The sequence below is a fragment of the Rutidosis leptorrhynchoides genome, chromosome 1 (assembly GCF_046630445.1).
Source record: "Rutidosis leptorrhynchoides isolate AG116_Rl617_1_P2 chromosome 1, CSIRO_AGI_Rlap_v1, whole genome shotgun sequence".
NCBI lineage: Eukaryota > Viridiplantae > Streptophyta > Magnoliopsida > Asterales > Asteraceae > Rutidosis > Rutidosis leptorrhynchoides.
In genome coordinates, this window is record NC_092333.1 from 602,350,664 (window position 1) to 602,368,521 (window position 17,858).

Sequence of the window (17,858 nt, forward strand, 5' to 3'; positions counted from 1 at the left end):
TCAAAAAGTGTATCAATGTAGGTCACATATTTTCAAAAAGTGTATCGATGTAAACAAAAGGTGACCTGTTTAGCCGGTAACAGGTTATCTTTTGTTTACATCGATACACTTTTTTAAAGTTTATGACCTATAATAGTATTTTTTTTTTAGTATATGGACTACATCCGAGAAAAAAAAGTATATGACCCTTGGTAGCCTTAACATTGAAAACAATCAAAACATTATTGTCACTAATCCACGAAGTTTTTATCAAGTGTCGACACGTCGACCACTCGTTTGTGACTGCCTCATCCGAAAATTTACATGCTAACCATACTTTTGATTGGATAACAATAGTATGCTCAAACTGCAAACCGAATACTTACAAAACTCTTTACATTCTTTAGATAATGTCAGATTAATTTAACCAGTAACATCCCTACCCTATAACCTTTATAGGCTAGATACTTTTTTTGTCAATGAAAAAGAAAGCCACTTGAAAGGATATTTTCATTGGCAACTTATTGTACTATTTTTCTTTAACGACAAAAGTCACATAAATTCATCTTTAATGGAAAGTAATTCGTAACTTTATAATCAATGAATATCTTCAATACACGCAACAAAAATTAAGTTGATAAGTTGTTCAAACACATGTAGAGATTTTGAAAAGGGTCATGAAACACACACTTTAAGCCGTTAAAAACAAGAAAACCAACAATAATAGTAAAACCATATGTTTAGACTGAATGGTACAAGAAGTTTATAATCGGACCATTAGTTGATCTGTCTAAACCAAACAGAGAATCTTGGTATACATCCTTTTTATTCTTGTTAAAGTCCAATCTCATAATGCAACAAACTAATTTTTATTTTATTTTTTGTCTAAAAATAACGATGACTAAAGAAGCAAGTACCTTCATTGAAAAATGAAGCTGTACGAGATACAAAAAAAAAAGATATGGCTTGGGATTCAAAAAACAAAAAAAAAAAAAAAATGCAACAAACTAAAATTTTTTTTTTTTTTTTTTTTTTGGCGAAAATAACGAGAACTTTATATAAAACGGATAACGTTTTCGAAAAGAAAACGAATTCAACAAGAATACAGCCCGATTAGGCTCGTACTTAAAGAGTGGCTAACAAACAAATTGTATATAGTGAGCCTCACCTAACCTAAATCGAAATGCAACAAACTAAATAGAATCCGCAAACTAAATAGAGTCCATGTAAAGAAAGAATACATATCAAGATTCAGGATGAGCAAACTAAAGTTTCCAAGATGCAACAACCAGGAAGTTATATCTATAAAAATACCATTTAGATGCATTATATAGATGACAATTTTGGCCAGCTAATGTAAGGGTGATTTGAATCACAATAATACTCCAACCCATCATCAAATTAAAAAAATATAATAAAATGAAATCTTGTAATCAGATTTAACACGGTTGGACTGTTTAATACTTTCTTTTGTAGCAGGGGAGGCAGAGAGCCAGAGATCATGAAGGATATCAACGGAATACAAAAACGAGTAAAGATTCATCAATGATACAAATTTTGAATCTTTGTAAATCACCCAAACTAGTAGGCAACTTACGGTGTCAACAAATAATCAATCAATATCTTTGTATAAACTATGTATATGTTACATAGTTTTTTACCATATGAAATTATACATGGGTTGTGGAAGTGCAAAACTTAAAATAGAGAAAAATGACAAAATTTTTAAAACTAATTGTAGCTTCAAGACCTAAATAGAATAATTAAAATCGGAAAGGAAAAAAAAAAAAGAAAAAAAAAAAGCAGCAAAAATCAAGATCTCTTCACAACAGCAGTTGCAAAGTGGGGATGATGGTTGAATTCAAAAGAAACCTTAAGCGATGGATCAAGAGACCCTAATCGACTTATAAGATTAAGAGCAATACCGTTGTGTTCTGCAACTTGCTCTATTTGCTTAAGTTCTGATAACTTGGTCGTGTCGTTAGAAAAACTACTCCTCAGCTCCTTTGCAATCCGCTGGGCTTCTTTGAAGTAATTACACATTACAAGCGTCTATAACGAAAAACATTTACAGGGTTAACAGAGATTAAGGGGTAATAAACGCCACAAATTAAGCAACTAGACAGAGAAAAAACTCACGTCAAATTGTGCATGGGCTGTGTACTCTCTAAATGAGTAATACGAGACATGATCAGGGATGCAAGCTTTCTGTAGTAGCTCGAAATGTTGAATGAATCTCTGAAAAGAAAACGTTATAAATTTAGTCAGATCAGATTTGATCGGCAGCACAGGGAGATCAATAATACTACTAAGGGTAGCAAAATGGGCAGGTTAGGTAAGTGGTTAGAACACGCTTGTGTCAATTTCAGTAACTATTGGTACCGATCAGGTTGACCTAACAATACTTTTTGGTACTCAAGTCAAATAGTACTACATAAATAATATTTTAACAGTAATCTGATATCTGATTTTTGAACTAATTTTTTTAGGAATATTAATCTTTAATGCAACAAAAACACTATTTGCATTACCCCTTTCCCTGTTAGCAAATATTCTTATAAATTTATTTCTTTACCCATCGAAGACAACCCCAACCATGATGATATGAATCAAAATTGCTACTTATGTGAAGCGGGTTATATCCCTTCCTATTTTAGATTCTTATAAATGATTAGTGAGTTACATATAATTACAAAACTAGAGTTTGTAAAAACACTTAGAGGGGTTGTACCGATAAAAAATAGAACTTTGATCAACTCTTGACCAATCTATCACATTTATTTCCTAGCTAACTCACGTTCTTATTTCTTTTTCGTTTTCTTCATTTTCCTAACTTAAGCAGTTGAGATTAGATATAACCCAAATCAGCCTATTCAAACGAATTACATTTTTCTTCAAGTAATACAGATTCATCTTTCTATTTATTAAATTAAAATATGCACAAATATCACTCGACACTTTGACAGTAAGCTTAGGATCATTCAAAAGCTCAAGTTACCTCTTGCTCGGTATTGAATGGACCCACACACTTAAAAACTCCATGTTCATTTCTTAAGGCAGCAATCATCTGCAGAAAGTAAATCAATGAGGATAATTAGCAGATAAAACAATATCCCGAGTAGTGTTCAGCATGTGCAACTTAAACACGACATCCTTAATAAACTTGTAATAAGTGTTGCTATTGTTTTGCTTCTGTAAGCTTAATCTCAACGTAAACGAGATATTTGGTACACACACACACATGTCTGTATATATACATATACGTATATGTATATATACATATATGTATATACATATATGTATATACTTAAAGAGCTTTAATTTCAAATCACCCTAAATTGAGGAGGAACGTTTAGAGGAGACTATTAGCATTTTCTTTTTGCATATTTATGTTCTCTTACAAAAATCCGGACAGTGTATGATTTAGTTTCTTTCCGCACCATTCATATAATGTTTTCAAGCGATTAAACTAATAACTAAAATTGGAATTACCGATGTCAGCCCTTCAGCGAGATATATATGGCACTGAAGCAGTAAAACAGCAGGTGGGATTAAATGATCTCTTGAAGCATCCTTCAAAGTGTCCTTTTTCTTCTTTCCCTTTCGCTTACCTGACAAACATGTTGCTGATAATATAAGTTGTTGAAAATAAGTAAAATGTCAAACGTAAATGTTGAACTTCATTTCATTAACTGACGCAAGTTAATAACTAATTACGGTGTACTCACCAGTCTCACCGTCTGTGATCATCCTGAGATGCATTTTTTCGCCAAGCTTAATCAAAATTACGTATACATACCAATAAACCATGCAATACTCGCTAGGAGAATATAACTCTAGTTCAAAGCCCAAGATCAAGAAACGATAAGCTATCCAATATGTTTGTTCTTCAATCCAATTAAGAATATGTTTGTACATCTTCATGAATAAACTCTGCCAAAATATAACCCAAAAAATTACATAAACCCAAGGATGTTTCTTAATAAATTCACATTTTTAAGATGCTAGCACATAAACCAGCAGCTTTTGTAGTATACACTTGAAAGAAATAGGATGATCAATAGATGACACATACCTCATCGAACGTAGTGCTTGTTCTTTCTTCAAACTCCTTTCTAAGAGCAAGTTCTAGCTTTTGGAGCAAAATAAGGGGAACAAAAACAATATATAAGCCATAACCATGATTATAGAAATTGATAAATTTGACAAGATGACAAATATTTGCATTTTTTTTAAATAATGCAAAGAAGAAACAAACAAAACAAGAGCATGATGCATACCTGCATGTGTAAAATTCGCCAATCTTGTAAAACTTTCCCGAGTTGACGTCTTTGCCAAGCAGCATTCGTACACAGTATTTTAAGTAAAGTTATCGCCAACTTTATCAACCACAGTTATAATACACACGTCAATAACTTTTTCAACAGGTGTAAAATATCACAACAATAGATATATAATATCTTCACCTGACCAAGATGTATAAAAGACTCGTTTTTTTGTATGTCGAGATTCTTGGTAAGTTCTGGTATTGCAGCAGCTTTACAAATCACAGCAAACATAGAATCATGCCCATAAAGCTTCCCATCTTGAACTAGTAGAAGCTGTCCATTAGTTTCATAATGAGAACCAACAGGTTTAACAATACTAGTAACTCAATATAATCATATATCAGAACAAAAATTCATCTACAAAATGACTAAAAACTAGCAACTTACCAAGTTTAATAAACAATTTTATGATGTGTGTACATAGATTTACTTTAAATTGAGCATAAATAGAACTAACAATCACACAACTAACAACTTGCAATTGGATCTTCAAGAAAATTCTTTTAAGTTGAATCATACAAATATGAGAGCTATGGCAGTTTTGTTAGACCTTACAAACAATATATAGAACAGATTGCACTCATAGATTGAGAACAAAGGATGCTGCAAAAATGAGAAGAATGTTAAATCTACCTGTAAATGGGATCTAGCAACCAAATCAGGTTGCAACTTCTGAAACTCAATAATGAACCGTAGAGCACCTTCAAATGATGAACCTAATGGATGTGCACAGATGACATCTAGATCATGAAGCAGCTTTTCGAAATACTCAACAGCCTGTAAAGATATTTATTTAAATAGTTAGTAGATGATAGAAGATACAATAGAAACAGCGTTCTTTCTAGATTGCATACTTTCTTCCACGAAAGAAGTTTGATTGAACGAGGAGGAGTTGGAGCAGATAATCTACTGTTTAAAGTTGAATCAAATCCAATTGGTTGACAACCAGAAGCAGTCGTACAATCTTCATTTTCATCTTTACACGACCCGTATTTGTTGTTTGACCTGAGAAATTGTTCCGTTTCAAGAATGCAACGGAGCTCCATTAAGCAAGAAGCTATATGCTTTCTTGCTAAATCCAATCCCCGGCCTTGAGCTCGTCTCATACAACCCAAAACATGGTAAAAATGCTGAAAAATATAACAAAACCAAGTTCATGTTACTAAAGACAGCATACTTAATCAACAACATACTTATAATTTGCCCAGAAGGCCAGAACCCAAATGACCCATGATATAAGTAGAAAACAAAACACAGGGTAAGACCTTACGAAAGCGCAAACGACATAACACGGCTCTACAATATCCAACTTCTAAATCAGGATTTGTTTGTAACGGATCAATATCTGCAATTCAATGCATAACTTCTTCAATTACAAACACCAAGTCACAGAAATCGTATATGTAGCAATGAATAAACCCACCTTCTATTGCTCTCTTTTTATGCGATGGAGATTTGCAAGCATTTAACTGCCGAGAAACTGTCTCTTCTAGAACATTTAGCATCGATAAGCACTTATCGTCACCATCCTTTTTCAACGGGAGGCCAGATGTAATAGTAAACAGATCTTCTTCCTGAATATTGTAATAAAAATGTTTGTATACATATGAGGTTGCCACAATCAATGTATATGTTAAGCCTAAACTAAAAACAATGACTCCCTAAGATAATTTACCTCGTGTGTGCGTGTGTCAGAAACAACTGAAATAACTGCACTGCATGTTGAACGTATTACTGTGCAGTAAGAATTCAGCAATGCATGTGATGATGTTCTATCAGGTCTCAAAAGATAGATGCAAGAAAAAATAGTTTGGGCCAGTGAGTGACCCTTGTGCCAAGTTGCCTGCCAACAAATATTAAACGTTATATAAGAATTTGGGTCAAACAAATTAGTTGGAGGATGCAACAATGATACAACTTAGCCATAAATCACATGGTATAAAGCAACACTACTGAAAAAAATTAATACTGAAAGTACCTCACACGAAAGTAGATGATCCATTACATCAATTATACAATGAACATCTTCTGTTTTATTCATACTCAAGGGGATTGGTGCAGCACCATCCTCAATCGCTTCATCAACTGAATAATATCTACAAACAATGCCTGAATCCATCTTTGGGTCCATTATCTACCAGAAGTAATAAAACATAACACATATAATATATAATAACTTATAAATCAACCATCATGTCCACAAACTAGGAATGAAAGTAAAGACAAAATTATTGATAAAATAATATAACTGTGTTAGTAACATAATCATAGTTCATTACCTCCAACGCAGACATGGCAGCAAAAAGATTAAAATTCTCTCCATGAATCAGCTCCCCATCTACAAGATCTGCAGATGCAATGATAAGTTATTTAAATTCATAACAGACGCCAAATAAAATAAAAGACCTGGAGTGAATTATATGATTAGTATAGAATAGCAGTTACACAAATTTCGAGGGCGTTCCCACTACCTTTTATAAGACTTTCAAATCATCGATTCAAAAAAAACAAAGAAATATGGAAACGTTCCACTTGTTGCTAGGCAAACATATGAAGCAGCTTTCAACTGATGAACCAAAGACAAAAATGATTTTCACACAAGCTATTCAAACGCATACGGCATAAAGTTCCAAACTTTAGATGTATAATACAATAATCATCATTGCATTATCATTATACTGTTCATAATTTCAAAAGCAACTAATCATATGTACACCTGACACAAATAAATATAATTTATATGCACTTTCTAAGCTGAAATTAGCTACACGTTGAATTGCAGATATAATTCATCTAACAATACATCAAATCAATCGATCATCATTACTCATTAGTGAATAGCCTATGTTTTTCAGCAATTTTGAAAATAAACTAAAAAAAAAATAGGCTTTCAAATGTAATTACCATTACAAGCTGAATCGAGAAGTGATGAAACGTCGGTCCAGACAGTTTGGTCGCCCGACGGAATAGATGGATACGTTGATTCTTCTTCGTTAACGGAATCTGGTTCTTCAACACCGTTAATTGTATTATCGTTCATTATTATTATTTTTATTATTTAATTTATTAAAATTATATAATAATCACGAAACACAAATATAACAAATTACAAATTGCAAATCGGAGTGTAAATGGAAGTGCTTTTGTGTATTGTTCCCAGTGGGAGCAAACTCGTAAAAATTTGTGACTTCAATCAAGAATGTTTGCAATCGGCTCGGGTAGGGCATTTGAATTTGGGTCGGTTCGGATCTTGAAGTGGAATCAAGTAATGTTGGAATACAATGAAATGACAAATTCACCCCCCAAAGTTTTGGGTTTCTGTAAATGGGACACCCACTGCTACTAAATCACCGCCCCCAAGTTAAATTGGTGCTTGCTGTTACAACAGGAGTCGTTGCACCGGGTGCTAAAGCATGGGTGTTTTGTATCCATTGAGCAAAAACGGGTTGTAATTGAATAGTGGTATCTGAAAACATATCTTGAGGACGCCCGTGTTCAATAGCCGGACCGTAGTAATGTTTAATTGTAGTTACATCCATAAGTAGCTTGGTCCATCTTTATTCCATTTCATAAGGATCCGCATAGCCCTTGATTTATGTGTCAAAAAAATTCCCTATTTAGTTTGTTTTATCTGTTTTTATTTTTTATAGATAAAAATTAATTTTATCAAACATCTTACAATATCCTCATAATACCTTAGTTTGACATATTTTCGGACAATTGTTATACATATGTGATCAAAATTGTGAAAGCATGAACGATAACATGTCACAAAGGAAAAATCATCTCATGGGACTTTATAAAGTTGAGGTGGATATTCAGATGCGAATGTCGGAATGTACTAAGAGCCAAGTGGCGTCCTTTGTCCTCATTAAATTTTATTTTTTTATATGAGATAATACTAAATTTATATAGGACACCACTAAATTTGTAGATAGGACCTCGTATTTTTTAAAATTAGTGGTCATTCCTTAGGGGGAAAAAAATTACAAAGTACCACTTAAATTGTATAGGAACTCATTGAATTTTAATCCTAAAATTGCCACTGTGAATATTGTATAGATTCAAGGAAAATTCGAGGTATCCCTTCTAACCAAGATGTTAGTTTGCCTTATAAAAATAGTGTTAAACCTAATATATTTCCTAAACATTTTGGTAGGTCCAAATGTGAGGTAATGCATTTCATTTGATTGTGTAGAGCAGTAGTGACAGACTTCTAGTTTTATATGGGTTAGATAACTAGGGATTGGCCCTATAATGAATATAGTTAACAATTAAAGCTCCATATAGCCTACTATAATATTTACATTTATTTATATTTATTCAAATATCTTCATATTCAAACATTGAAATTATGATCAACTCTTTTTTGCTTGTGTGCTAGTATATCACATAAATCAATCAATTGTTACATTACAATATTAGTTAGCAATGTCAAAAGGCATGGTAATTAGATGTGTTTTATCACATGAACTCCAGCCACTCTTTATTAGCAACAGTATATATTGTATATCAGTTGCAGCTAATTCTACGACGACACTCATACAGTATAAGTACACAAACATAATGTGCCAATGCGCCGATCACCACAAATACATGAAATATTTGATGACTATGCCCAACTAAATCAAACCAACCCGGCTTCCATTTCTCAGGAACTCGAATAGCATAAAACATAGCACCCACCAAGTAGGAGAACCCCATAGCAGATTCAAACCCTAAAGCTATATTCCTTTGAGGCACATTCCAGTTTGCGATTGTAGCATGGATTGCAGGGATTACACCAAAAAGGCCCATAGTCACAAAAATCAAAGTACGAACGAAACGGTATTTACCTCTCATTCGTGTTGGTGACATTAGTACAATGACTGCAAAGATGCCAAGAATGCTGATTATTATAAGATAGACGTATTGCCATACGGGGTTACATTGGAAAAGATAATAGATTGGGGGAAAGAATGAGGTGATGATCATAACTGTAATTCCAATATAGTCTAATTGGCTTAGTAGACAATTTAGGTGGTGCGAGTGGCACGAAAAGAGGTGGCATAAGCTACTTGCAAAGAAACAAAACATTGCACCAGACAAATAGACGTATATTGGCCAACGTGTTATGTCTATTAGTTGTGGTGTTGGGCCCATGTATGATGAAATCAGTTGATGTGAAACGTTCGTAAAATTATCAGACGGGAAGACCCTGTAAAAGTATAATACGAAGTTAATAAAAATACATACCAAAAGCATATCTCGGTGTGGTCAAGGAATGGGTCAAAAATAGACACGAGATAACCCAGTCAAGCCAAGTACATACGAGTAAAAATTTTCCACCTTCATGCCTAAACAGGTAAAACCTCATTTGTTTGCCAGTTGATATGGTTATTGAATATCACATTACATGATAACTCATACGATCAAGAAGTTATATATATATATATATATATTTTGAACGGCGGTTATGAGTCTGAGGGGGTGTCCGAACGCGATGTCAGAACCCACTCACCCTATCATTTTCTGGGACGAACATTACAGTCGTACCGCCCCTCAGGAGGAAACCCCACGGCGAATCCATACGAGCATCGCGTGTGGTAAAACCCCCTCAGTTGAGACTCGAACGCAAGACGTTCACAACCTCCGAGGCCCATGAAATGGGCGGGTAACCTTAAGATAAATATTTTGCAGCTCATGGGATCGAACCCGTTACCTCCGTTATGGCGAGTCAGGTCATTACCAATACACCAACATCTTGAAATTAAGAAGAGATATATTTAAGTGGTTCATAGTGATGCATACCATTTGGAAATTTGAAGGAAGTCAGCTACTTCATATAAGTGTGTCAGGTTTGCAATTGTGAGAACCAAGAATGTAGCAAATCCAATTAAGTGACTGCACAATTAAAATACAAATTTGTTAATAAAAAAAAAAACTAACAATATATTCATTGGTAAGCTAATATTTTAGAAGACTTGAAATACATGTTTCATCTTTACTTTTCAATCAGTGACTGGAAAAAAAAAAAAAAAAAAAAAAAAAAAAAAAAAAAAATTAGATGTGTCAAAACACTATATAACAACAATTCAATATTAAGAATGGAGGAAACGGTAAATCTAAAATGATCTTAAGGTATTCTGAGTCCATATAAATGTTAATTAACCGCAACGCTGACTAGTTCACTTGTCCCGGCTCAATGAATATGTGAAACACAATGTTTCGAATTTCGATGAACACAATGATTCAGCGTGCCCATGTAAAGTTGTAACAGTAAAAATCCCACTTAAAGACCACTTCAATGGCTGTTCTTAGAATTTAGATCATCATTTGTTTCTTTGTTGCAAACTTCAGAAATAAATTGTTTTATTGATAAGTAAAAACTTTATTAACTTATATGGGAATGGAGCGGGTTGTTCTGTAAATTGGGAATGGCATAGGGATCCTTTTGGCAGGTTGCCGGGCAACATCGCAACTCTCGAGGGCTTATTTATGGACATTTCAAGGAGTAACATCAAGATTGATTCGTGACGTTCGTCTCTTGGTTCAGAGGGCATCTTCAAGACAAAATCTCTCGCGTCCAAGCTAGATGAGTTATCTTTACCGAATTCATCTTCAAACAATGAGACAATTCGTAACAAAATGGTTCCACCTAAAATCGACATATTCGTGTGGAGGATGCAAAAAAGACGGCTTTCAGTTAAAATAGAGCTTGACAAACGGGGCATTGATCTCGACTCGGTTCGTTGCCCTTTATGTGATGACGGGCTGGAATCGGTTGAGCAGAGATTTAATTGGTGAAAGGTGGAGCTGTTTAAAGGTAACTATGGTACACTTTGTAATAACAACCTCAAATCCATTTGGCAAGCGGTTATTTGGGCGGCATGCTATTCCTCTTGGAAGAATTGAAATGGAGCGTACAGGTGTGGGTTAATGTTTAATATGGGTAATGGGTTCACTTTGCTACCGTGTCTTGAGAGTACATAGTGTGTGGGTTGCTTATGTATATGTTTGCTTCGTGATCTTCGAGCAGTGAGATACTAGCTTTGTATCTCCATCCTCCTTGTAATTTTGTTCATTCAATAAATAAATAAAAAATTAACTTATATTTGAACATATAACAACTACATATAATTAAATTTAATGGCTGCTCTTAGAATTTAGAACATCATTTGTTTCTTTGTTGCAGACTTCAGAAATAAATTGTTTTACTGATAAGTAAAAACTTAATTAACTTATATATATTTGAACTTATAACAATAACTACATATAATTAAATTTAATTTAAGTTATAAGAGCCAGGATTTGGAAATTTAAAAGAATTGACAGGCCAAATGTAGTTGGGTGTTGCACCTACCCTAACCTCAAACTTTAATGCTTGTCTCTCTTTTCTTCTCAAGTTCAATAACTATTACTCCGTTATAAACTAATCTTCTATGTTTTGTATTGTATTATATATATAAAAAATAACAAAATTAAAATTAAAATTTGCCATGATCTAGTTATGCTAATTATCAAAATCAAAGCAGAATTATTAAGGATCCAGACTCGGAAGGTGAAAACCTAACATTCTAAACACAAAACTAACTTATTCCCCCTCAATTTGGTAAAAATCGGAAGCAAAATTAGACAATGTGAATTAAAATGAGAATTGGGAATGAGTAAACTTACGTCCAGACGTTAAGAGTTTCATTATGGCAAAGAAACAAAGAGATGAAAGCATGTTTAAGAGACCAATCAGCTCTGTAGTAATTCAGTATATACTCATTATCCTTCATGTATTCTGGTAATTCTTCATATTTCAATAATTTAAACTTGTTCATTTTGGTGTTTGAATCCAGAAATTGGGTTTGCGTTTCATCATTCATTTCTTCAGTCGCACCATTCATCACTTCACTACATGTATATATTGTGTCCTGATAGGTGAGATATTTTATAACGTTATCTCTCTCTCTCTCTTTTAAAATGAAAAACAATTGTATTGTATTGTATTGTATTGATATTGATAATAAAAAAAAGAGGTGATACTCACACACCAGTTTTTGATCCATACACATTTTTTATCATAAAACTTACAATTATGTCTTTAAATTTATCTTGGGACTTGAACCTCTATTATTGTAAGTAAGATATAATAGTCAATTAGGTGTGTATGGATCAATATTGAGTGTGTGAGTATCATCTCCTAATAAAAAACAAATACTTCATCCGTCCCATATTAATATTTTATTATTATTTCATTTTTGAATGTTCCAAATTAATAGTCTACTTTCATAAATAGAAAAAAATAAGAAACTTAAGTTCTATTATGTTAGTAGTGAAATGACTCGTCCTAATCCATCTGGACGAAGTCACCAACATCTGGTTCCATTGCGATGATCGACTTCAAATAATGTCTTTAAAATAAGCAAATGCACAGCGGAATGTTTCTTTCATACCTGAGAATAAACATGCTTTCAAGTGTCAACCAAAAGGTTGGTGAGTTCATAAGTTTATCATAAAACAATAAAATTCATCATTTTGATAGACCACAAGATTTAAAATCCTGCATGGTACAAATGGGCCCGAATCCTATACCCACCTGTAATGTACATGCGATATCTTTTAAATACAGTACACATTTCTCATGTACAAAATCATCTTTCATAAATCTTAGTAACCGTACACATATCTCGTGCACAAAAATAACATACACATAACATGTGTATAAAATCATTCTCTCGATACATAACATTCATATCAATTGGTGGCAATTATCATGTCCACATAATTCAACGGTGGCAATTATCATGTCCACATAATTCAATAATAATCCACATAACTTTTGTCTGCATAATAATTCATTCGAGGAATGTTTTGCTTGTGTCATATCGCGTCAAACATTTATAAAAGCATTTCATGTATTCTCAGTTCAAAATATATTTCAAAAGCATTAAACAAAGCAGTTATGAAAATAGCGCATGTATTCTCAGTCCCAAAAATGTAAAGAGTAAAAGGGAGCAAATGAACTCACGCATATAAATATTGTAAAACAGTTAATAAACATTTGCATGTATTCTCAACCCAAAAATGTAAAGAGTAAAAGGGGTCATATGAAACTCACAATATTGTATTTTGTAGTAAAAATACATATGACGTCATTGAACAAATGTAGGGTTGGCCTCGGATTCACGAACCTATAGCAATTATATGTATTAACACATTGTAATCGAATAAATTTATATATATTTAGTTATGTATTATGTCACGACCCGGAAAATTTCGGCTAATTTTGAACCAAACTCTCGATACTATCTAATATTTTTGACACGATATACAAAGTCTATTAGGATGAGTCTCAAAATTTATTTATTTATTATGTATATTCATTTACCTTTTTACTGATCCCGATGATTCACGAACCATTATTTGGAAATGTGCGTATATATAAATGTGTGTATATGTGTATATATAACTTAAAACAATAATAACTATTATACGAAATATTATTATAACCAAATAATTAAAATAAAATACTTTGTAAAGAAAACTATTATATATATATATATATATATATATATATATATATATATATATATATATATATATATATATATATATATATATATATATGAATATTACTTGTATATATTAATATATTAAATTTAAATGTTTAATATATTTAACTAATATATTTATTTACGAAGTAAAATTTGTTATTTATGAATGTTCTTATATATTTAAAGTATACATTAAGTAAAAATGATTTAGAGTCTAAACAGTAAACGTTTAGAACACTCGGTTGACGTTTCGTTGATTTTAATATAAACCTAATATACATCTATGAGGACTTAAATAAAAGTTGGTCCGCATATTGATTAAAGAGATTATGGGCTCGATAAAAATATTTTTACCCCTTTTAGTTTTAGTTTTAGTACTCCGTACACGTTAATTGAAACAGAAAATAAATAATTAGTGAACCTTTTTGATCAGGTTTCAAACAGTTAATGAGTGAAATAATTAAATATACTTGAGCTAAAAATTTGGGATTTTTAGGAACACTTTTATACATTAACTGTTTAGCATTGGACACGATAGTACTCCGTGTGAAAAAAACCGTCGGCAGATGAGTGCCAAATTTTAGCTGCTTTTCCTGTTACCTTTTTCCCATTCATTCACATGTCTAAGTTTTGAATTAATTGATTTTTATATTACATTATTTATATGACACTTGCAAATGAGTTTAACAACCACACACACATACACGATGCATATATGTTAGGATTTACCATTTGCAATCTAATCACTTTCATTGATCTTCACCCTCACACAACCGGCCGTCTCTACCATCCCGACAACTCGCCATCTCTTTTCCCTTTTCCCTCTCTTCCTCTCTCACTTAGACCCGTTACTCTCTCCATTCTACACCATGAAACCAACTCTTAAACACCACCATTGGGTATCACCTATAACCGCCATCCTTTCACCACCTTGCACCACCCATCGGCCATCACTACAACCTATACGCCACCCCACTATGAACACCCGTAACACCACCTTCATCTAAACCATAAACCACAGTCCACCACCGTTCTTCTTCAACAATCACCACCCAAAACTGCTTCTGCTACTCGTTTTTTTTTTCTTTCTCCTCTCTGTTTAAAACCCAAAGACACCCTAAACTGCTACTAATGGTCGCTGCTATAAGCTGTATATATATATATTTTTCTGTTTATACTCGAAGACCCTAACAGCCACCCCACCGTTGTTATCTTCGACAGTTACGCAGCTCACAAACCACCAAGAAGCTGTTAACTACTGCTACGTTGTTACATCTATTTTTTTCTGTTTCTTTTACGATCACTGATAATGCTAAAAACGAACATATATTTCATAGCATTATTCCTCAAGAAAGACAAGCTTTTAGTTGCAATTGTTCTATTTACAAGAGATATTCGTTTAAATAATAAAAGGTGAAGACAAAAGACAGATTCGACGAATTGAAGACGCAAACGACCAAAAAGCTCAAAAGTACAAAAGACAATCAAAAAGGTTCCAATTATTGATAAGAAACGTCTCGAAATCACAAGAGTACAAGATTCAAAACGCAAAGTACAAAATATAAAATTGTACGCAAGGACGTCCGAAAATCCGGAACCGGGACCTGAGCCAAGAAGAAACGCCCGACGCAACGGACCAAAAATATCTAGTCTACTATGCACAAGAATATAATATAATATATATATAATTATATATAATTATATATTATATATATTATTATTATTATATTACGTCGGCAAGAAGAAAACAAACCAATTTGGCTGGATCCAGGGTGGCCATGCGACTCGCATGGCCAGAGGCACAAATCCATGCGAGTCGCATGGAGTGAGATTGCTGGTCAGGTCCTATATAAAGCCAGTTTTGTGCCGAGTTTTAAACATCTTTTTTCTCTTCCTCTTCATACGTAAATATATTTATATTTATAATTTATATTTTAATTTTAATTATAATTCTAATAATAAAGGTATGTTAGCGAATGTTGTAAGGGTGTAAGTCGAAATTCTGTCCGTGTAACGCTACGCTATTTTTAATCATTGTAAGTTATGTTCAACCTTTTTATATTAATGTCTCGTAGCTAAGTTATTATTATGCTTATTTAAAACGAAGTAATCATGATGTTGGGCTAATTACTAAAATTGGGTAATTGGGCTTTGTACCATAATTGGGGTTTGGACAAAAGAACGACACTTGTGGAAATTAGACTATGGGCTATTAATGAGCTTTATATTTGTTTAACTAAATGAAAGTTTGTTAATGTTAATATAAAGATTTACAATTGGGCGTCCCTATAAATTACCATATAAACTCGATCGGACACGATGGGCGGGGTATTTATATGTACGAATAATCGTTCATTTAACCGGACACGGGAATGGATTAATAGCCACTAGAATAATTAAAACAGGGGTGAAATTACATTCAAGGGTAATTGGTGTAATTGTTAACAAAGTGGTAAAACCTTGGTTTACACGCAGTCGATAACCTGGTGTATTCATTAAACAAAGTATTAAAACCTTGTTACAATTCGAATCCCCAATTAGTTGGAATATTTAACTTCGGGTATAATAATAATTTGACAAGGACACTTGCAATTTATATTTATGACTGATGGACTGTTATGGACAAAAACCAGACGGACATATTGAATAATCCAGGACAAAGGACAATTAACCCATGGGCATAAAACTAAAATCAACACGTCAAACATCATGATTACGGAAGTTTAAATAAGCATAATTCTTTTATTTCATATTTAATTTCCTTTATTTTATATTTAATTGCACTTCTAAATATCGCACTTTTATTTATTTTATTTTATCGCACTTTTAATTATCGTACTTTTTAATTATCGCAATTTTATTTTATCGCATTTTTATTATTCGCAATTTCATTATCGTTATTTACTTTACGATTTAATTTTAGTCTTGTATTTATATTTTACATTAGGTTTTAACTGCGACTAAAGTTTTAAAATCGACAAACCGGTCATTAAACGGTAAAAACCCCCCTTTATAATAATAATATTACCTATATATATATTTGTATTTTTATAAAAGTAAACTAATATAGCGTTGAGCTTTGTTCAAAGATTTCCCTGTGGAACGAACCGGACTTACTAAAAACTACACTACTGTACGATTAGGTACACTGCCTATAAGTGTTGTAGCAAGGTTTAAGTATATCCATTCTATAAATAAATAAATATCTTGTGTAAAATTGTATCGTATTTAATAGTATTTTCCTAGTAAAATAATAACTATTTTATATACACCTCGTTCGACATCAAGTAATTTTTGGCGCCGCTGCCGGGGAATCACTCTTAAACGCCGGAAGCGCAACGCTAATATAAAAATAAAAAAAAAATTTTAGTTACTTTTATTAAAAGTCGTTTTTGTAAAAATACGTTTTTAAAAATTCGAAAAATATAAAAAGAAAAAAAACAAAAATATTAGTATTTTTAAGATTTTGTAAATATTTAAGTTTTATAAGTTTCTTTATTTCTATTTTAAGTTTATAAAAATATAAGTTTTATTTTAAAATCTTTTATTTATTTAGAAAAACAGAAAAAAAAAAAAATAATAAGTAATCGGGCCAAGGTACTGTAGCAGCCCAACTTTTGGCCTGGATCCGAACACCATGCGAGTCGCATGATAATTCAACTAAACCCCATGCGAGTCGCATGAGGGGTCTGACAGGGCCACATCCAAACCCTAATTCCGCATTTATTACGATTATTATTTAATTATTATTAATTAAACCCTAATACTATTATTATTATTATAATTAAGTTTTTAATTTATTTAGTTATTTTTACTTTTTATTTAGTTTTATTATTTATTTACTTAATACTTTTATTATAAAATATAAAAATAATATTTTTATAAAATCTAATATTTTTATAACTTTTTATAACTTTTATATTTTGTCCCTTTTTAATCGTTGTAGCGTAATATTTATATTTTTCGCTCATATTTAATTTTAAACTTAGTTTTTGCTATAGTTATTTTTACTCCTAGATTTTTAGGC

General features: G+C 32.3%; 2 protein-coding genes across 3 annotated transcripts; both read right to left on the minus strand.

Annotated features, from left to right (window-relative positions):
* Positions 1-1,660: 1,660 nt before the first annotated feature.
* On the minus strand, positions 1,661-7,484 carry LOC139884254 (uncharacterized). The gene is made up of 16 exons (XM_071868314.1): positions 7,212-7,484; positions 6,587-6,654; positions 6,286-6,441; positions 5,983-6,150; positions 5,731-5,881; positions 5,573-5,652; positions 5,162-5,437; positions 4,941-5,084; positions 4,446-4,580; positions 4,260-4,358; positions 4,055-4,111; positions 3,708-3,912; positions 3,472-3,590; positions 2,978-3,046; positions 2,119-2,217; positions 1,661-2,031 (listed from the first exon to the last, which is right to left on the minus strand). Exons 1-16 carry the CDS (start codon positions 7,345-7,347, stop codon positions 1,792-1,794), a joined length of 2,202 nt encoding a protein of 733 aa, XP_071724415.1. The 5' UTR covers positions 7,348-7,484; the 3' UTR covers positions 1,661-1,791.
* A 1,207-nt stretch (positions 7,485-8,691) lies between these two features.
* Positions 8,692-12,152, minus strand: LOC139884265 (heptahelical transmembrane protein 1-like). Of its 2 annotated transcripts, XM_071868329.1 has the most exons (4): positions 11,964-12,152; positions 10,098-10,190; positions 9,285-9,504; positions 9,052-9,175 (listed from the first exon to the last, which is right to left on the minus strand). In XM_071868329.1, exons 1-4 carry the CDS (start codon positions 12,113-12,115, stop codon positions 9,164-9,166), a joined length of 477 nt encoding a protein of 158 aa, XP_071724430.1. In that variant the 5' UTR covers positions 12,116-12,152; the 3' UTR covers positions 9,052-9,163. The 2 variants fall into 2 exon arrangements, with proteins under 2 accessions (XP_071724425.1, XP_071724430.1); XM_071868324.1 differs by having other exon boundaries at positions 8,692-9,504.
* Between the last annotated feature and the right edge of the window lie 5,706 nt (positions 12,153-17,858).

Excerpts from the sequence above, each read along its gene's own strand:
- LOC139884254 (XM_071868314.1), bottom strand. The coding sequence starts at position 7,347 with ATGAACGATAATACAATTAACGGTGTTGAAGAACCAGATTCCGTTAAC. Across the intron at positions 5,653-5,730 it reads TAAAAAGAGAGCAATAGAAG|ATATTGATCCGTTACAAACA; the intron begins GTGGGTTTATTC and ends ATTGAATTGCAG. Across the intron at positions 4,359-4,445 it reads CTTTTATACATCTTGGTCAG|TTGGCGATAACTTTACTTAA; the intron begins GTGAAGATATTA and ends TGGTTGATAAAG.
- LOC139884265 (XM_071868324.1), bottom strand. The coding sequence starts at position 12,115 with ATGAACAAGTTTAAATTATTGAAATATGAAGAATTACCAGAATACATG. Across the intron at positions 10,191-11,963 it reads GAAACTCTTAACGTCTGGAC|TCACTTAATTGGATTTGCTA; the intron begins GTAAGTTTACTC and ends TTAATTGTGCAG. Across the intron at positions 9,505-10,097 it reads TTCCTTCAAATTTCCAAATG|GGTCTTCCCGTCTGATAATT; the intron begins GTATGCATCACT and ends ATACTTTTACAG.